We start from the raw sequence: 21,712 nt of genomic DNA, 5'->3' as shown, positions 1-21,712 counted from the left end.
AAAAAAAAAAAAAAAAAAAAATTAATCATGATGTTATAGTCACTGACAAATCCTCAGATATCTTCTGCTGGATCAGCTCTGGATGATAACTCGGCGCCATTAACTTTGTGTTTTCTTCAAGTACAGTATTAGAAAGTGTGTTCTTTTGTGCATACATAAAATGTTTAGAAAATTTCCCAGCCCCCTTTTTTTCTTTATTCTCAAACCAATGATCTATAAAGGGTGTATGGGAATCTTTACCTTTTTTTGAAAGTGGTTAATTTCTTTCTCCAATGTGACCTTTGCAACCTGAAAGATTCATTTCTCCAGAACATAATTTACGAAGTCTGCTAACAAAACCTATATTGACAATTAAAATTTGCCTCTCTCCTCTTCAACTTTCCAAGCAATTGTCTACGTATTTTTCTCTCTGTGCCATCTTTAGTGGCTATTCCACTTTAGACAAACTCTGCCAGGTACGGTTGGTGGCAGGGGTGCCTGGGTCCTCTGAAGCTGCAAGCAGATCAGCAGCAGCCTGGCTGTCGGCGGAGTTGCCAGTGAAAAGCAACCAGAAGACCTACTGATGGACCCATCATCAGGCTCCACCACCAAAAAACACAAGAAACCTCTTACCTAAAACATAACCAACAGCAAAACAGAACTTATGAAAAGAAGTCTCTAAAATTTCACAGGGGGAAAAACAAAGAGATTTTTTAAAAAGCCTTATTGATATACTAGGAAAAAACTTGCCAGTAGCCTCATGGTTTCTGACTTGTAAAAATCTCAGAATTGGAGATTCAATAACATCATTTGTTTTTATGGGAGACTGTATTGGAATAAGAGATTACTGGAAAACTTTGCATCCAGAAATCTTTTTGGAAAAAAACATCTTTTTTTTTTTTTTTTTTTTTTTTTACGGAGTTTCACACTCTTTCACCAGGCTAGAGTGCAATGGTGTGATCTCGGCTCACTGCAACCTCTGGCTCCTGAGTTCAAGCGATTCTCCTGCCTCAGCCTCCTGAGTAGCTGGGATTAGAGGCTAGTGTCAGCACACCTGGCTAATTTTTGTATTTTTAGTAGAGACAGGGTTTCACCACATTGGCCAGGCGGGTCTCAAACTCTTGACCGCATGATCCGCCCGCCCTGGCCTCCCAAAGTGCTGGGATTACAGGCGTGAGCCACTAAGCCCAACTGCCAAAATTATTTTTATAAGACTTTACAGCACTTATATCTCTTCAGGAGTTCTAAAAATTAAGATGAATTTCCCACAATACTCTCTTATTAATCACTCACAAAAGAGAAAGACAGAAAAACCCATTAAAAATGATGTGCATTTGATCCAGTAAAATGTTTTAAAAACCATAATACAGGCAACCCTTGTTAATACATTTCCCCCCATTCCTCAGTTGAACTCAGGGGAAAGTTCAAGATTTTTAAGTCCCGTGTGTAAAAATAAATTTTTTTTCTAATGATCAAATGTAAATTCCACTGTAGGATATGCAGGAAAACAGAAGTGCACAAAAAAGAAAATTAAAACAACCAGTCGTCCCAGCACTCAAAGATGACCACTTTTAATGTATTAGCATATTTCCCTCATTCTCGGTCTATCCTATGTGCCTCTTTTACACAAATAGTATGTTTTTTAATGTGCTTTTTTTTTTTAAATTAAAAAATACATTCTAAATATTTTTTCATGCTCTTAAATATTCTTTTTCCAACAATTCTCAAAATTTTTGGTCTCAAAACCACTTTATATTCTTTAAAATTATTGAAGACCTCAAAAAGCTTTTGTGGGTTATATTTATCAATACTTATGGTATTAGCAATTAAAACAGGAATTTAAAATTTTTTATTAATTCATCTAAAAATTATAATAATATTTATAATATAATAACCTACAACATGTCAACATCAATAACATATTTTGTAAAAAGTTATTTTCCAAAACACACAAACAAAAACATTTAGTGAGAAGAATGTCATTAATTTATATTTTTGCAAGTCTTTTTAATGGTTGGCTTAGTAGAAGACGGCTGAATTCTCATACCTACTTCTGCATTCAAAGTGTGAATATGTTCTGCTAGTAAGAATACATAAAGAAAATCTAGCCTCACAGACAGAAGTAGTTGGAAAAAGGAGGAGTAATTTTCAGATAATTGTATATATTTTCTAATTTTTTGAGACAGTGTCTCACTCTGTCACCCAGGCTGGAGTGCAGTGGTGTGATCTTGGCTCACCACCACCTCCGCCTCCCAGGTTCAAGTGTCAGCCTCCCAAGTAGCTGGGATTACAGGTGCGTGCCACCATGCCTGGCTAATTTTTTGTTGTTCCTGCATTTTTGTAGAGATAGGGTTTCACCATGTTGACCAGGCTGGTCTCAAACTCCTGACCTCAGGAAATCAGCCTGCCTTGGCCTCCCAAAGGGCTGGGGTTACAGGCGTGAACCACTATACCAAGCCAATATTTTCTTTATACCACACCAAAACTTAAAAAGTAGTTTTTTTTAAAGATTAGTTGTAGTGTGGAATCTGAAAAAATAAAATCAATGAGCTTTTCATCCTCTACACAGTCATGAGAGAATGGAAGTGGAAAATGCAAATAATGTCTTAGAACTATTATAAAATTAGCTTTGATCTTGTGGATGCCCTGAAAGGAAACCACACTTTGATAACTGCAGTTCCACAACTTCCACTTGAATGGTTAACATAGCATTGCATCATGTAACACTTTTTTTACCCAGTACCCCGTTGTTGAATGTTTAGATTGTTTCCAAGTTTTTTCTGTAATAAAAATGCTCTGACAAACATCCTTACAGATACATCTTTCAGCACATTTGTTTTCTTAGAATAATAAGGCAGGAAGTAGAATTTGAGACTCAGAAGCAAAATAACTTTTTCAGGCTTTTTATACATATTGCCAATTTTCCCTCCAGAAAGGTTGGTTAATTTGCATTCCTATCAGTAGTGTGTACAAGGGCCACATCTACCTATACTCTTATCAACACTAGGTACCATGTGAGCCCTGTCTTGATACCTGTTTGTAGAAAACCAAAGTGTCACTGAGCCAGCTCTTATCTGACTTTCTTATATGAAATACAATACTTGAGATTTACTGGAATTCGGTAGAATACTTCTCCGGTAACGCTACCAGATTTTTAAAAAGTAATTAAATCGAATCAAAAAAATGTCTTGAGACAAGGTCTTGCTCTGTCACCCAGGCTGGAGTACAGTGGCATGACCTCAGCTCACTGCAACCTCTGTCTCCTGGGTTCAAGTGATTCTTGTGCCTCAGCCTCCTGAGTAATTGGGATTACAGGTGTAAGCCACCACACCTGGCTAACTTTTTTGTATTTTTAGTAGAGATAGGTTTTCACCATGTTGGCCAGGCTAATGTTGAACTTTTGGCCTCAAGTAATCTGCCCGCCTCAGCCCCCTGAAGTGCTGGGATTACAGGTGTGAGCCACCACACCCAGCTCCATTTTCTTTCATGTTACTTTCTATTATTATAATTAGCATTTGCCACATGTCTTCTATTTAAGTTTCTTGAGACAGAAACAATGTGTCATTATCTTAATATATGCCACAGTGCCAAGCCCATAGGATAGAAACATCAAGGTGTAATGTAGAAATAGCATTTTTGACCTCAGAGCAGCCTAGGTTTAAATCCTGACTTCATTACTTACTAGCTATGTGCTATGGTCTGAATGTGTCACAAAATTCATATGTTGAAACATAATCATTAATGTGATAGTATTAATAGCTGGGGTCATTAGGAGATTATTAAGTCATGAGGATGGAGCCCTCACAGATGGGACTGGCAATCTTATGAAAGAGGTTGAAGGAAGCACCCTAGGGCCCTTTGCCCTCCCACTGTGTGGAGTCAGCAAGGATGCTCAAGTCCTCACCAGACACTGAATCTGCAGTGCCTTGATCTTGGACTTCCCAGCTTCCAGAACTCTGAGAAATAACGTTCTGTTATTTCTAAATTACTCCATCTTAGGTATTTTGTTATAGCAGTACAAACAGACTAAGGCACTGTGTGAGCTTGGGCAAATTACTTCCCCTTCCTTTCCTGGGCTTAAAGGTCATCATCAGTTAAACAGGGTGACTAATATCTACTTTATAAGGTAGTTATGTTGAAATGATATCTAAAACATCTCGTATAATACTTGGCAAATGAAAATAGTTTTCTTCTCTTCCTTTCCTTTTCAGTGTTGAATTAACCTTGTGAAGTCCAAACTTTGAAGATACATTAACTCACTTCAATTTATTAACAAGCCTATAATTAAGGCAAAAGGTACCTCTTTAATAATTATTACTTCCAGAAAGTGTAACTAAGCAAAATTAATGTGTTTTCTAATTATTCTTCCCTGTATCATTCATTATTCATTAAATTCATTAATTCATCATCATTTATTATTCATTCACTTAGTAAACATCTCTGAGTGTGTATTATGTGTTCCAAAGGCAAGCTACATACAGTCCCTAAACAAATAGAAATGTAAAATGAAATCCTTTCTAGTGCCAGAGCCATTCATAAAGATATGGTGAGTGGGCCATTCCGGTTGTATGTCTCAGTGGCTACAGGTGCATCGTTCCTGGCCCTATTCTGTTCAAAGCTGACAATTCTTGCAGTGGGGCTTTAACACTCGTCACATAGGACCCTGAAATGTATTCATATACTAAGAAGAAAGCTTTAACATTTTCTGACAAGCCACGCCATGAAAATTAGAGTAAAGACACTGGTGAGGATAGGTACAGTCCACACTGGAGTTCATGCCTAGTTTTGATTTAAAATTAAAACAAAGCAAAAAAACAAAGAAGAGTTATTCATGCATACAGGAGTACACTTCAACTAAGGGTGCAGGGTAAGGAGTGCCGGCTGAGGAACAGCATTGCTAGAGATGGCAACATGAACCTAGGAAATGACTCGTGTCAGGGTACTGGTAGATTATGGGGAAGAGAGGGAAGAGGAAACTGACATTCGTCCATGTCCCACTCTGTGCCAGGAACATATGATGTCCTAGTGCATTCCCACTCTCATTTCCCCACATCTACCTGTGAAGCAGGTAGTAGTACCTACTTCTTTTGGAGTGTGAAGCTCAAAGAGGTCAAGTGGCTATCAATAGTGTATTCCAGAGAGCTGCTAGTGTTCAGTTCTCCAAGAGAACTCCAGGAGAGATTGAAAGAAAGTCCTAGACTCTGATTTGTGAGGTCAAACTGAGATTGATCAAGATCTTTTCTCTACCAGCTCCTGGATGGTATATGTTTAAGTTGGTGTTAGGTCACCGTAAACCTTTCTTCAAGCCTGTAACTCTGTTCAGTCAAGTTTAAAATATTTTCAGTGGGGAGATGTGTGGGTAGGAAATAAAAGTTCTTTCAAATCTGAATGAAGTTTTTAAAAATTTTCTGCAGGCATGTTGCGGTGATTAAGAACTAATGGTAGCTTTGGGTTTCAGTGTTGGGATTATTGATGTTCAAAACATTTCTGATTGTAATATATATTATATATAATATATAATATATTATATTATATATTATATATAATATATAATATATATAATTTATATTTATATATTTATATAATATTATATTATATTATATATAATATAAATTATATAATTTATATTTATATATTTATATAATATAATGTAAATAATATATAATATATAATATATATAATATATAATATATAATATTATATATAAAATAATATATAATATATATATTATTTTATATATATTATATATATAATATATTATATATAATATATTTAAATAATAATATATTAATAATAATATAATATATATATAATATATATAATATATTATATATATATTATATATATATATATATATAACATTTCTGGACATGTAGGGCATAACTCCAGTTTTGGGGTTCTTTGGCTAGCTCTCAGTTATGCCACATGCATTGCCAAGGCCTGCAGGAGAAATTTTTTAAAGCTGTTAGAAATGTTAAGAAGGGCTTGAGGCCCTTGTGCTGGTAAGGAACAAACTATTTTAGGCTCGCTTAAATAGAGGGGCTTTATTAGAAAGAAATAGAGATTTCTCATGGAATCCAGGGGCCAGAGCTATACCCAGGCCTCCCAGTGAAGGGGAAATAAGAAAACCATCAGGAGTCAAGGGAGCTCCTCTGTCTCTGATGTGTCAGTTTGGTTCTGGTCTCTCCTCTCTCCCCCTACCCACCCCCAACATGGCTCTGGTCTCTCCTTCTCTCTGCAAGTATTCTCTCTCTCTGTGTCTCTCTCTCTCTGTGTCTCTCTCTCCCACCCCAACATGGCTATCCCCAAATGGCACCCTCAGCAACAGAAAATTATTTCCCAAAGAGATAAACCAAGAACAAAGGCAGGGACTCCTGGCTTTCAGAAAAGGTATTTTATTGCTTTTCCCTCTTCTAACCTCTATATCCAAAAGAACGAAAACGAAGGGGCAGAAAAACTTCTGCTTGTTGGCATGACTTGCTTTGATGAAGGATGGAGCCTCTCCTGGGTGACAGGACCAGTTCAAATGGCTTTCGGACCCTTGAACATAGGTCTGAATTCTGGTTGCTATACTTTGGGTGAACTGTTTTAAGATTTACCCTTAAAACAGTTTTTAAGGTTTTAGAAGCACACTTGAGTGTGATACAGCATTCAGACCCACAGTGGGAGTTGCACCCTTTCCCTATGGATTGTCATCTCCCCACCCTTCCATACTCTGGGATTCCTGCCTTGACAGATAGTTTTTATTTACCATTAAATAGCTTTTATTTTTCCCTTGGACACCATCTTAGATACCAAATTATGCTCAGCAATTTTAGCTAATATTCTTTACCACACCTTTGACAGTTTGGATAGTTTCACAGATGTACATTTAGAATTTTTTTTTTTTAAACACGGTCTCACTTTGCTGCCTAGGCTGAAGTGGAGTGGCACAATCACGGCTCACTTCAGCCTTGACCTCTGGGCTCAAGCGATCCTCCCACCTCAGCCTCCCAAGTAGCTGGGACTACAGGCATGCACCACCATGCCTGGCTAATTTTTAAATTTTTTGTAGAGATAGGGTCTCCCTATGTTGACAAGGCTGGCCTCAAACTCCTGGGCTCAATCCATCCTTTGCCTCAGCCTTCCACTGTTGGGATAACAGACATGCTCCACCATTCCCAGCCCTGGAATATTTTTTGACTGATAGAAAAACTAACACTCTATCATTATAGAAAAGATCAAAATAAAGTTGAGTAGATCTCCAAAAAGTTGAGAAACATCCTCCAAACCTCTTTTGTAAAGCTATCTCTGCCACCAACTTACCAGAGAAGGAAATCTGGCATGACTGGAGTCTCATCTCTCCCACATATACTCTGTTGTAGCCCACTTGTGAGATGGTGACAATTCTCCAAAGGAGGATTACCCTAAGCATACAGACCAAAAGGCTTTGGAAGGAATTAACTTCCTGATAATAGCAAACAGATAGTGATAGGATTTCAATGGAGTTTTGAAATCCCAAAGCAAAAATAACAAGGTGTGTAAGACAGGTCATATTGAGGCCAGAGTGAAAGACTTCTTTGTTCTTATTGTAAAAAGGAATGTTCATGCTGGAATAAATAGTGAATAGTCAGATTCAGCTGATATTTAATGGGAGAAAATTTCAACCTCATATGGTTTTATCTGTTCACTGATCTATTTTGTATTTTCATTTAAGTTTCCTTGCGAAATATTAACTAATTTATTCTATTGTTTAAACAAAGTGTTGAATATCCATAGAAAAAGCAAAATATCCCATATCCTGTGTTAAATGATCTGAGGGTCAGGTAACAAAATCTAAAGAAAGGCCTAACCCAGGACCCCTTGCTGATTCAGCAGACACCTGACATCCAAAAAGACACTTGAGCAAATGATCTCTCTCCCCACTTGGTGAATTCCCCACCCTGGGGGGCCTGGGGAGACAGAGCTGACAGCACTAGATACTCGCCTAATGATGACCTTCACATCCGTTTTTAGACTGACTTGAGAGCTACTGAGGAAAGAAATAGATGTGGAGCTCCTTGTTCTCTCTGGCACTAGCAGGAGTCCCAGTTGCTGCAATATGGAACTGCTGTTGTGGGCGTGGCAACAGCACAAATTGTGACATCTAGTGCCCCAGCTAGGGCAACAGTTTGCTCACCAGACAATTTTTAAAAACTGCTTTATTGTGGTATAATTCACCCTTTTAAAGTGTGCCATTCAATGGCTTTTAGTGTATTTATAGAGTTGTGTGACCATCATCACAATTTTAGAACATTTTCATCAGCCCAAAAAGATATCCCACACCCCTAAAGCATCACCCCTAATCCTTTCCACATCTCCCTTCCAGCTCTAGCAACCACAAATCTACTTTGGATCTCTACAGATTTGCTTATTCTGGACATTTCATATAAATGAAACCATACATTATGTGTTCCTTTGTGTCTGACTTATTTTACTGAGCATAAAGTTTTCAAGGTCCATTCATGTTATAGTTTGAATCAGTACTTCATTCCTTTTAATGGCCAAATAATATTCCATTGTATAAATATAACACTTTTTTTGAGACAGGGTCTTGCTCTGCTGTCCAGGCTAGAGTGCAGTGGCAGATCTTAGCTTGCTGTAGCCTCACACTGGGCATAAGCAATCTTCCCACCTCAGCCTCCAGAATAGCTAGAACTATACCATGCTCAGCTAATTTTTAAATTTTTTGTAGAAACAGGGTCTCACGATGTTGCTCAGGGTGGCCTTTCTTGAACTTCTGGCCTCAAATGATCCTCCTGCCTTGGCCTTCCAAAGTATTGGTTGGTATTATAGGTGTGAGCCACTGCACTCAGCCCACATTTTCTCTATCTCTTCATTAGTTAATGGACATTTGCGCTGTTTCCATTTATTGGCTATTATGAATAATGCTGCTATGAATATTAATGTAAGAGTTTTATGTGGACAAATGTGTTCACTTCTCTTGAGTACACACCTAGGAGAGGAATTGCTGAGTCATATGGTAACTCTATGTTTAACTGTTTGAGAAACTGCCAGACTGTTTTCTAAAGTGGTTGTACCATCTTACATTCCTACCAGTGTTATATGAGGATTCCGATACTTCCACATCCTCTCCCAACAGGTGTTATTATCTGTCTTCACCATCTTAAAAAGTGTGAAGTGCTGTCTTATTGTGGTTTTGCATGTGAGAGAGATTTTAATTAATTTTATTGATATGTAATGGCTGTACATATTTTCTGAGTACATGTGACTATTTGAGACATTTATATAATCAAATCAGGGTAATTAGGATATCTATTACCTTAAACATTTATCTAAGAAACATTTGCTTTATTTTCTTCTAGATATTGAAATGTACAGTCAATTAATGTTAACTACAATCACCCTACTGATCTATCAAATACCAGGTATTATTTCTCCTAAGTGTATGTTTGTTTATTTGTTTGAGACAAGAGTTGCTCAGGCATGCAGTGGTGCAATTCAGACTCACTGCAACCTACGCCTGCTGTGTTCAAGTGACTCTCTTGTCTCAGCCTCCTGAGTAGCTGGGACTACAGGCATATACTACCACACGTGGCTGTTTTTGTTTGTTTGTTTGTTTGTTTTGTATTTTTAGTACAGATGGGTTTCACTATGTTCACCATGTTGGTCTTGAACTCCTGGCCTCAAGTGATCCGCTCGCCTCAGCCTCCCCAAATGCTGGAATAACAAGTGTGAGCCATCACACCCAGCCCTAAGTGTATATTTGTACCTATTAATCAATCTCTCTTCATCCCTCCCTCCCTGCTATCCTTCCTGGCCTGTAGTAACCACCAATCTACTCTCTATCCTCATGAGAGCTACTTCTTTAGCTCTCAATGAGTGAGAAAATATCATATTTGTCTATCTGTGCTTGGCTTAATTCACTTAACATAATAATCTCCAGTTCCATCCATATCACTGCAAACGATAGAATTTCATTGTTTTTTAATAACCAAATAATATTCCATTGTGTCTATATATCTCATTTTCCTCATCTACTCATCCATTAATAGACACTAGGTTTTGCTGTAGTTTTAACTGGAATTTATCTGATGGATAATGATGTTGACCATCTTTTCATGTGCTCACTAGACATCTGTATATTTTCTTTAGAGAACTTCTATTCAGATCCTTTGCCTATTTTTAAATTGGGTTGTCTTTTTAAAATTGAGTTGAAATAATTCATCAGACTAGTTTTGAGCCATGATTTGAGGGTCTGTTCCTGACTATTTAATGACTAGTTCTCCACCCTTCCCATGATTTAGGAGCCATCAAGCAATTTTCTGCTTAAATTGATTACAGTTTCCTTCTATTGCAAATCAAAACCCTAACTGATGAAGATTCTGGAATCCAAAGCAGCACCCCTCACCTAGAGAAAATAACTTACATAAGACTTTCCTAGCAAACTGAAACCTGTTCAGCGGCAGTGTTTTCACTAAAGCCTGGATGTCTGAATTCATGATTCTAAAGCGTTAAACTATGCAAACTCAGTCAAAGGAAACTTAGGAGATTGACAAGTGAAAACTGTAGCAGGTTGAGCAGCAAGTATGAACTGGAACAGAAACAGAAAGAAAATCTATGAGTGGGTGCCGTTTCTTGCCATTTTTCTCTAAGATAAAGTAGACCACTGATTCCAGTCAGTTAGTCAGATAATAAGGTCTGATCTTCGGACGCCAGCATTCTTCTCTCGAGCTTGGCTCTCTAGCCACAAAGGCTGTATTACCCTGCATCTCCCTGCCCACCTAGGCTGTTGTCCAGGGACTCCACTAGAATTTTCTTCCAAGGAGTCAAGTATGTAAGTGCAGTAGGGGTCCTAACTCTATCATATGCTTCAACTCCACATTTGGTTTTCAGGCAGTCTTCGTTTACACGTCATCCTGGTTAAATCTGTCCATGCTCCTTTTCCCCTTCTATATCGGATTCTCTGAGAAGTCAGGGAAATAAGAATGTTACCCTCTCCTTCAGTTAGCAGTGACTGAGGCTGAGAGTTTGCAGCCAGTTTTCTGCCGTTTCCTGAGTGATGGCCTCAGTTCACTCCTGTGAGCAGCATAGACTGAGGCACCACAGTAGCACCCAGCCTGCTCTGGGTGCCCTCTCTCTCCTCTCTAGGCGCCCACTTCCCACTTTCCACTTTCTAGTGTCCTCTTCTCCCAGGAGAGTAACCTAGATCCTGTATTTGAAAGGATCTATTAAAAAAATGAATTCAATCTAAAGCAGGTGCTGATAGGTTTAAACTATTAAGCCTCTCAAAGGTATCTGCATTTCTATTAGTTATTAATCTCTCCCTATGGACTTGTATTTTGCCAGATTCAGTAACCACTGCTCAGTTCTCATTCTCCATGCCTTTACTATCCTGACACGGGGATAACAAAGAACAAGGTGATTTGTTAGGAGGTGGTGATACAAATGGTGTTCATCAGGCAGAAGGGGCTGAGATCCGCGGGATCAAATGTTACGGTGAAACCCAACCATTTATTCATTCAACATCCATTTCCTTTTTCTTTCTTTTTTTGTTTTTGTTGTTTTGGTTGTTGTTATTTGAGACAGTCTTGCTCTCTCGCCCAGGCTGAAGTGAAGTGGCGCCATCTCAGCTCACTGCAACCTCTTCCTCCCGGGTTCAAGTGACTCTCCTGTCCCAGCCTCCCGAAAAGCTGGGATTACAGGTGCGCGCCACTACACCCAGCTAATTTTTGTATTTTAGTAGACATGGGGTTTCACTGTATTCCCCAGGCTGGTCTCAAACTTCTGATTTCAAGTGATCTACCCACCTCAGCCTCTCAAAGTGCTGGGATTACAGGCTTGAGCCACCATGTCCGGCCACAACAACCATTTCTTAGGCACCTATAGTGTAGCAGGCACTGTGTTCTAGCTGTTGGCAATGCAACAGAGAAGCAAGGCCCCTTCCCTCATGGAGCTTACACTCCAGTGCTGGCAATAACGAATACAATTTCAGATAATGATAGGTGCTCTGAAGAGCAATGTGAAATAATGAATAATGTGACCGTGAAAGACACGAAGGGAGTGAACTAAGCCCATGAGGCAGGGCAGTTGAGGAAAGCCTCTTTGAAAAAGTGACATTTACATCAAAACCTGAATGGTGGACTTAAAGACACATTCCAGAAAGAGCAGACAGCAAGAGCAAAGACCCGGATGCAGGAACAGGCTTTTAGCCTGCTGGCTGGGGTGCAGTGAAAATGACACAGTGGCATGAGATGAGCTGAGAGAGGTAGGAGGGACCAGGTCAGGGAGAAAGTTTGAAAGCTGTGGTAAAGACACAGAGAGGTGAAGTATCCTGCCCCACGTCACACAGCTAGTAAGTGGCACAGCCAGGATGATCATCTTGGCCTTCTCAATTCTATCAGGTGTTTGTTTCTGTTTTCATTTTTTTTAATGCAATGTAACCTGATTTATGCCCAAAATGGTGATGGATGACTAGGGGATTTATTGAAGTCCTCCTTGGGGCTCCCAAAATTCTAAGAAGAGCCGAAGTCAGTTTTCTCAATCTCTTCTCATGCCCTCTTGGGGGAAAAAAATAGAAAAACTTCAAAGTTTGGGACCCCAAAACTAATGTAAACTGTCTTTTAAACAGAGGATCTGAATTTTATACATATTATGGTAAATAACTATTGCAGGTTTGTTACATGATCCCATACAGCATATAAGGAAGTTATTCTGGTGTTACTGCCTTTGGCCTTATGAGAATGCAATCACATTGGACTGCCTAATGTCTATTTTTAAACATAAGATCTACTCTCCTTATTACACATGAGGAAACTTAATATTGCTAAGGTGTCGTCAAGATTAGCTACTGTGCAGATTTTCTGGGTCTTTGATGCTTCTGCCTTTAAAAAAGTTTGAAGTAAATTGAAATGATTATTAGCAGATTGTACTCAAATATAAAAGAAATAAATTGGCTAATAAAAACAGGTGTGTATAATCTTGAGGCGAGCACTGAACTGAAGATGGTTCCAGCACAAGTCCTGACAGTAGCCTGGGGTTAGATTTCTAGCTCTGATACTTACCAGCTGTTGGAAATCAGGCAAATTACTCAATATTGCTAAAATTGCTAATATTGAGTCATTTACCTAATTATCTCTTCCATAAAATGGGAATGAAAACAATGCCCCATATCAAAGAGCTATTGTAAAAATAACTCAAAATAACAAGTGATAGTGCTTGGAAGAGATTAGATGTTCCTTGACCAAGTGATGGTTTCCCTCCTATCTATGCCTCTGTTCACTCACCAGAAGCATGAGGGTAAGGGAGACGACATGTGAAGTCTCTTCTAGGATAAGAGTCATCGGCAGCCAGGCTGTCTTGCCAGACTCTCATTACAGGACAGTGAAACCTTTTGCCATAGATGGAGAAGGACTAACAAGAGGGACGTACACACTGACCGAAAACTCCCAAGGGAATGAGCAAGGAGGCTTCAGAGACTGGGACTTGAGGGTCCTATGAGGCCCCTACGTACACTCCCTAGGACCAATTCATCTTACCAATGAATAGAATTTAACTAATTACTTATGAGATTATTTATTTAATACCTGCCCTTCCCAAAGGCTAAACTTTGAGGATTAATAACTTTACTGTTTTGTATACTCCATGTTTATATTGCCCGGTACAGAGTAGGCCCACAATAAATACCTTTTGAATGAATAAGCCTCTTTTCTTACAGTAAATACACTTCTTTAAATGGAAGGAATTAATTTTATTTATAAATCAACAATTTAAGTGCCCTAGTGAAATCAGCCATTAGGAGGAAATTTGTACTGAATGTAAATTTCTTTAAAAAAATTTTTAAATCAAAACTGTATATATTTATGGTATACAACAGTAAATGGAAACTCCCATTTAGCAAGTGAATTTTTCTTAAAAGGAGGCATACTTAAATGAAGAAAAGACATGAACAGCTCTCTGAGAGGGTTCTGACGCATTTAGTTTGGTGGATTGAACAGTAATATCAATTAATCTTCCCACATATCTTGGACTTCATCAGATTAAGATGAAGAATTCTGGAACTGAACCCATTTTGGTCGCCTTAAAAGAAAAATTTTCTCTGAGCAAAAAGCAAAGCCTCTTCTTATTTTTCCATCTATGATCTGGCTGAAGGATCAGACTAGGGGTGGCTTTCTAACAAGTCACAGAGGGGGCACGGATGACTGCAGACATCTTAATTGAACAACCCTTCTGTACTTATCACTGTTCCCTCCAAGCTGCTGTCTTTCCAGAGTCACTGGGCATTGTCAACCCCTGGTAAATGAACTGTCAACAACCAACAAAAATCTTACCTGATCTAACAAGTTCAATATCCCAACTCAACTTGCTTCCTGAAGATGTCTGGATGACTTGCCCTTTACTCGCTCACTCATTTATTCATTCATTTATTCACACCATTCACTTATCCAATCAACAAATATTCTCAACCCTAAAAAATCCTGAGATGCTTCTGGATAATAAAAAGAAAGTTTAGACAGAGCAGCAATTAGCAGCACAAGAGCTGGAACCAGGAACTAAAGGGATATCCAACCACATATTGTGCCTGGAACATCTTTCTGCCCAACTGCCACGGCACTCTGCAGAAATCTTTCTAACTCTCATTTTAGGAAGACTGTCTTTGGATATTCCTCTGTTAACATCCTTAGTATAATGCTTATAATATTAGGTTGAAACTAGCTGCTTCCACTCACCAGACTGAGCTCCTTGAGTGAAACAACTGCGTCATCCAATCCTCTTTATGTCCCTGGTATCCAGCACAGGGCCTGGCATACAGGACTTATTACCAAGGCAGCAGCTCTCCAGATTCCAATGAAGCTAACAGATTTCTAGGTATTATCAGGCCTGCATTGTCCAGTACGATAGCCACTAGCCACATGTGGCTATGAAGCACTGGAAATGTGGTTAGGTAGGACGAATTGAGACGCGCTACAAGTATTAAAAAAACATCAAATTTCAGACTTAGTACAAAATAATGTAAGACATCTCTAATAAGTTTTACATGGATTCTTTGGATATTGGGTTATATAATTACTAAAATTAATGTCACATGTTTCTTTCTACTTCTTAAAATGTGGCTATTAGAAAACTTTAAATTAAGGATGTGGCTCACCTTATATTTCTATAGGATAATGCTGGACTAAATCAAAGATTACTTTCATGTACAAACCACAGCCGGCCTCTTGTACTTGATTCTCTAAGTCATGCTGGTAGGAAGGGGAATTTGGCTTAATGACTAAACAAAATTAGGCTTTCATTAAGCCTGTTTTCAGAATATCCAGAAAATATAAAACTTTTTTTTTTGTAAAATTTTTTCAGTATGTTCTATGCTTTTTAGTAAGTTTGCTTTTTTAAAGAAAAAATAATAATAATTCCAACTCTTGCTGAGTTTGACTCTGGTTGATTAAAAGTCTTACCAAGGACATATAATATCCATGCAGCCAACACTTAAATAGCTCTTCAGTTTCTGGCTACACATGGCTCTGTTATCTTCCCTCCTCCCTCAGCCTCTGGCATCCTGAGCAGTCACCCCTCCCATTCTGAGCTCTTTCCACTGACCTCAGAAGAAGGCTGGCTCAAATAACACGCTTGTCAAAACACCTAGGTAAGCACATCTGTGGGAGACACCATATAAATAGATATATGGAAACAGAGTGCTCTGTACTGATAACAAAAACCACTTACAAATTCCCTGCACCTTCCAAAAGGTTTATTTCCTACAAGGACTAGTTAAATGTGAATGCCACTAATAATTTTTAATTTTGTCAGCTTAGACAGATCTGTTTTATATAAGCACTGGCAAAGCTGCAACTGAAGGTGATTTTTAAGTTTGGGGTACGGCTGTGGCAAAAATTCTCTGTGCTTAAATAGAGAAAATAAAATGGATCAACAAAAAATGACCCAAAATAAAAATGCTGAAAAGTTTCTAAGTGATCTGTGGAAAAGGCTGAAAGAATTGGCTTTCACTGGTCTACAGTCAGAAAAATACAAAAATAACAGTTCTATCTACTTCTGCCTCCTCACCATACAGGAAACCATGAGTTTAAAACAATTAGCATAGTGTTTGGCACAATGTAAGTGTTTAATAAATATTAGTCGAATGAAAATACAAATGTATAAGTGCTTATTATTTAAAGGAATATTGCAATCACGGTGCTTTCCTTGTTTTTTTGTTTGTTTGTTTTATCCTGACTGGTGTAGTAGACAGCACATAGCTTCCAATTTTACTCAAAATAAAATTCAAAGTCCTTACTACGATGGACTACAAAGCCCTATGTGATCTGCAACCCAGCTCTCTCTTAAACTCGACTCTAACCACTCACCCCCTTACTCACTCTGTTCCAGCACCCCGACCTCCTTATGCTCCTCAAATAAGACACATATTCCTGCCTCAATGCCCTTGCACCTGCTCACCCCTTTGCCTAGAAACTCCTTCCTTCAGTGTCTGCTCAAATATTAACTCATCAGAGAGGCTTTCTTTACCACTCCATCCAAAACAGCATACCCATTTGTCCTGTTGTATTTGTCATCATAACTTATTAGCACTTGACATACTATATGTTTTATTTATTTGTCTCTCCAAACTGGGGTGAGTTTTAGCAGGGCAGAGACCTTGTTCATTGCCTGGCACATTGTAGGAGTTCAATAAATATCTGCCAAATGAACAAATTAATGAACTTTAAATTGCAGTCCAGACAGCTGGGGTCTACTCCTAATTCTATTATAAAAAATTCTGTGGTTGACCGGGCTCGGTGGCTCACGTCTTTGGGAGACTCTCAGCACTTTGGGATGCTGAGGCCGCTGGATTGTTTGGGCCAAGGAGTTCAAGACCAGACTGGGCAACATGGCAAAACCCTAATAAAAAAAAAAAAAAAAAAAAAAAAAAAAAAAAAAAAAAAAAAAAAAAAAAAAAAAAAAAAAAAAAAAAAAAGTGTGACTTTGAACAAACATCTCCTGACACTCAGTTTCTGAATCTAAAATCAGATTGATTTTACAGATACTTCTAAAGCCTCTGCTAGCTCTAAAATCCTGTGGATTTTAGAATCTGCCTTTCACAAAAGTTCTTCTGTAAAGTTTTAGCAACATAAAATCTTTTTTGATATCCACAAACTACAAGCACTGAGAGGCACCTTATTATGATTCAAAACACTGCTCCAATGATGAAGCCTTCTCCAACCCTTCCAGGGAGTATGGATCCAAAGACTTTGAGGTGCTTCATACAGACCTTTTCTTCCTTAAATTTCTTCTAACAACTAACGACATAATTAGGTTTTTCTGTTTCTCCAACTAGAATGTGAAAATAATGGATTCTTATTTTTGTATCATCAGCACCTTGCATTGTCTATGGCAAATATTAATAGTAGGCACTCTGTGAATGTTTAGTGAATGAATGAATACAGGTAAGTCAAAGTGAAATAAGATCATTATTTATACTGAAAGCTGAGACCATCTCTCCCTTCATGGATGAATGGTGGGCAGACGGTAGAGGTTTCCTGCTAATAATGATTCATCTGATGGAATAAAAGAAACTAAAACTTAATGGGAAACTACTAAGAACCAAGCACTCCTCCACACATTCACGTAATTTATGCAATCCTTATGACAACCTTATGAATTAGGAATTTCTATTATTTTACAGATGAGAAAATTGGGCTCAAAGAGGACAGAATCTGCCCATGATGGAACAACTAATAGGATTCACAGTCAGGCCTCTTGATGTCACATGTCACATTCATATCACTGGATGATATATCAGAAGGGCAATTTTCTGATCCAATATACATGTTGGTATATGTAAATGATGAGCTTTCCTGCACTACAAAAGCATTTTATAATTAGAGGGAATTTTTCCTCAATTCAGAAAGGTAACTGTAGATAATTATGTACATTATACCTGAAAGGGTAAAGCTTACAGATCATTTTGTGCCTTTTGAATTTTTAAAAATAAAGGTTTGTAAACCAAAAATAAAATTCTAAGCCCCTTGACCATCTGAATGGACCCCTCTGCTCAGCAAGGGCATTCCAAAGCTAACCTGAAAAACTCACTCAGGCCATGATGCTGGGATGGGGAGATGGACCATGCCTCATTACACCCCCCCCTCCCTTTTGGAATTACTGATAGAACAACTCTTTAAGTCTAATAAGAAACATTTACAATCTCTTCTCTCACAAGCTGGCTACCTGCAGGCTTCATCTGCATGACAAAACTTTGGTCTCAACATCCCCTTATCATAACCCAAACATTCCTTTCCACTGATTCCAGGTCTTTAGAGAATAACTTAACTCTTTCAGCCAACTGACTATCTGAAAAAAATTTATATCTACCTATAACCTAAAAGCTCCCACTGCCTTCCAGTTTTCCCCTTTCTGGACCAAACCAATATATATCTTACACGTATCTGATTGATGCCTCATGTCTCCCTAAAATGTGTAAAATTAAGCTATACCCAACCACCCATGTTCTCAGGATCTCCTGAGGGCTGTGTCACAGGCCATTGGTCCCTCACATTTGGCTTGGAATAAATCTCTCCAAATACTTAAGAGTTTGACTCTTTGTCAACATTTTTCCTAAATCCAGAAGTTTTGCTGACTTCTTGTTACCCTTGTCATCCAATGAATAATAAAAAAGTGGATGCTTTTTCCAGGCCTCCATCACCCACTACCCTATTCCCTCACGTTTCCCTCCACTCTATTTATTCTGACCTCTTTCCCTGGTGTCCACCTTACTGTCTGTAGTCAGAGCAGCCTGAAGTTTACTGCAGACAAATCACATCCTTTTCTGAAGGTCTTGACCTTTGTCAAATGGCCATGCAACCCCAAAGTGGTGAATTGTCAGCTGCTCACATTTTAGTGTAAATGAGTTTTCAGATTCTATTCATAGTAAATTGTAATTGGGCAAGGATGGGAGGAAACCAGACAACAGTAAGGTAAAGGTTATAAAAGCTGGGGTGGACAGACTTCCCCTTCTCAACTGCCAAGGGATCACAGGTCCCCTACTTCCTGATTACTTCCTACAGAGGCCTTCTCCTCTGCTCTTCCCGCTTGCAGTTCCTGCCCACCTCTTCAAGGCAGCTCCAGTGCAACACTCCCTCTTCTGCCCTTGCACAGTACCCATAGTCCTCCCTTCTGCCTCTATACAGTCTCACCCTCGCCATGTTAGGAAAACTTCCCCATGTAGGGGAAGAAGTTAGGGAAACTAACTTTTTCCACAAAGTCCTTGAGGGCAGGGGCTGTACCTGCTTCCCACTTGGTAGCTGCTTGGTAAACGTGGCTTACACTCAGGACTTTTTATCTGACTGACCATCCATCCTCCTCAATGCCACTCTATGGCTAGTTCTTCAACACCGGCGCTGCCGGCTTTGATTAGGTTAGCTGGTCGTTCTGAGGTGGTACACACCCATCTGCCACCTTCAAGGCCTCTACTGTTACCAACAGATTGAGGAGACATCACTGATTGACACACAGTCAGGAAAAGAACCAAAAACCCATACTGAAGGAGAACAAGTGAAAGGAGAAACAAATCCAAATAGAGATTAGGGGATTTCTATTATTCTCATTTTAGGACTTTCTTAAGAAAGGGACAGAGGGTGGGAGATGGAGGGGTGGGAGGAGCATTTTTTTATATAGTATTACTTCATCGCATTCACATTCACTGAAACACTGATATTTGGGACCAGGAAAAAAGCAGCAGGACTTGAGGAGGAGGGGTTGAAGCTCATTCTTTTCCCCCAAAGAATTTATGGGCCTTATTTATCAAAATAAGGTCCCCTTATTGCAGCCTAGCCCAGTGCTAGGCCCCACAGACCGCCATTCATTGGAAGGTACCCAGCGGCCTTCGCTTGCACCCCGCCCCCTTCTCCTCTAGAGCTAGCTTTCGCGATGGTTCCCGTGCCTTGGGCCAGATGTACGCGTTCCAGCACATTTCTGCAGTTAGGCAGCACCCTAAGTAAATCCTCAGGAATAAACAAGGGCAGCGAGTCACAAGGAGCTGGGGGCGGGGGTAATGAACTCTGCTGCAGGCGGGCCTGTCACTCCAGCTGACAGCAAGCACCTTCACCTTCAAGTTGTTTTAAACGGCAGTGCACCCAGACAGAAAGTGCCTAGCTCGAGGGAAACGGACCCCAGAGCTTAAAAACTTCAAAAAGGCAAGGGCGCGGCTAGCTGCCCTGCAGGCCCTGGGCCGAGGAGGGAGGCTCGCGCTACCTGGCGTCCGGCTCCTCCTCCGACTCCGCCGCGGTCTCGTCCCCCTCGACCTCCGTCTCCTCCTCGGTCTCCAGCTCTCGGGTGGCCTCCTCGTCCCCGTCGGAGCCGAGGAAGCTCTCGCCAGTGTGGTTGCTCTCGCTGCTCGCCATCGCCTCTCCCGGGCCGGAGCCGGGGCCGCCCGCGCCGCGCCTGGTGTTCTCCCTCCGACTGCTCTGGCCCCTGCCCTCCCCAGCCCTGCCCTTGCGGGGGCGGCTCGGGTTCCCGGCGCCGGGGGCGGGCAAGCCCCGCGACTTTAAATAGAAGGCGTCAAAGTTTCGCCACCGAGCTCTCGGGGCCCGGGCTCAGCTTCTCCTCTTCGCCGAGCCCTCCCCCGCCCCAGTTTCGCCAGATCCCTGGCGGGCCTTTTGGACAACTGGAGATCAGTTTTAAGGGGCGCGCGCTCCGGCTGCACCAGGGGGTTCAAAGGAGAAAAGGCACCCTAGCCCCTCTGTTTCCTCCAGAGTGAGTCTTTTCGGTTTTGAGTTGAGCTACTTTTTGGACCCTTTATCCCAAACAATAACTACATCCTGAGCAGGGCACTTGCTCCCAGGCGCTCTGCTAAGCTAAGGATCTCCCTTTCATTACCTCGATTCTGCAGCGGTACCTGGAGAAAGTTTTACTGTTAGTGCTGGTTTCCCAGATGAGGAAACAGAGGCTCCGAACAGCTCCAGCAGCTGTCTCTCATTGCTAGTAAACTGACCCAATGACAAGCAAAGCTAGGTGTGTCCTGCTTAAAAGCCCAGTTTCGAATCATTGTTCAGTCCCGGCTCCCTTTATATCGCAAGTCAATATACTGTGTATTTTCTTGCTCAGTCAGTGGTGCCTGTTATTGAACCAGGAAACTTTATCTCCACTCATCTTAAACCTTGAGGAGGAGCAATTTCCCCCACGTTAGCCAAAAGCTAAGTTTTGTCTAAACTGGCCCAAATGCCCTAAGCCCTTTCTCGGATCAAGTTGTGGTTAAAAGCCCTCAACGTTTCCCACTGCTCAAAGACTGAAGCCCAATATCCTCACAAAGGTAACGGTTGCCTAACCGGCCATGTTTTACCTATCTACTCTCTTTATTTTCTTTTTTGAGAGGAGTCTTGCTCTTGTCGCCCACGCTGGAGTGCAATGGCGAGATCTCGGTTCACTGCAACTTCCATCTCCTGGTTCAAGCGATTCTCCTGCCTCAGCCTCCCGAGTAGCTGGGATTACAGGCACCCGCCACCACGCCTGGCTTTTTGTATTTTTAGTAGATAGGATTTCACCATGTTGGCTAGGCTAGTCTCGAACTCCTGACCTCAGGTGATCCACCTGTCTCGGCCTCCCAGAGTGCTGGGATTACAGGTGTAACCCACCACATCTAGCTTGTCTGCTCTCTTTAGAAGTCAGGAGTTCCCAACATTATATCAAGTCACTCCACTGTGTCTTTATTTACACAATTCCTTCTGCCACAAAGGTTCGTCCCATTTTTACCGGCATATCCTTAACTCAA

At 40.2% G+C, this 21,712-nt stretch overlaps 1 protein-coding gene across 2 annotated transcripts in view; it reads right to left on the bottom strand.

Moving 5' to 3' along the window:
• The window catches only part of CMYA5 (cardiomyopathy associated 5), a 101,382-nt gene extending 80,889 nt beyond the window's left edge, over positions 1-20,493 (bottom strand). The window contains exon 1 of one of the 2 annotated variants that reach the window (XR_001818705.2): positions 20,197-20,493. Coding sequence is in view for 1 of the 2 variants with exons in the window: in XM_017507351.2 (XP_017362840.1) it covers positions 20,197-20,345 (149 nt within the window). In the remaining variant the exon portion in view is untranslated. The remainder of the gene's footprint in view (positions 1-20,196) is intronic. The other variant, XM_017507351.2, reaches the window with a different exon arrangement.
• Between the last annotated feature and the right edge of the window lie 1,219 nt (positions 20,494-21,712).

The sequence above is a fragment of the Cebus imitator genome, unplaced genomic scaffold, assembly GCF_001604975.1.
Source record: "Cebus imitator isolate Cc_AM_T3 unplaced genomic scaffold, Cebus_imitator-1.0 Scaffold16, whole genome shotgun sequence".
NCBI lineage: Eukaryota > Metazoa > Chordata > Mammalia > Primates > Cebidae > Cebus > Cebus imitator.
The sequence above is the reverse complement of the archived record's forward strand: the minus strand, read 5'-3'. Positions and strand labels throughout refer to the sequence as shown.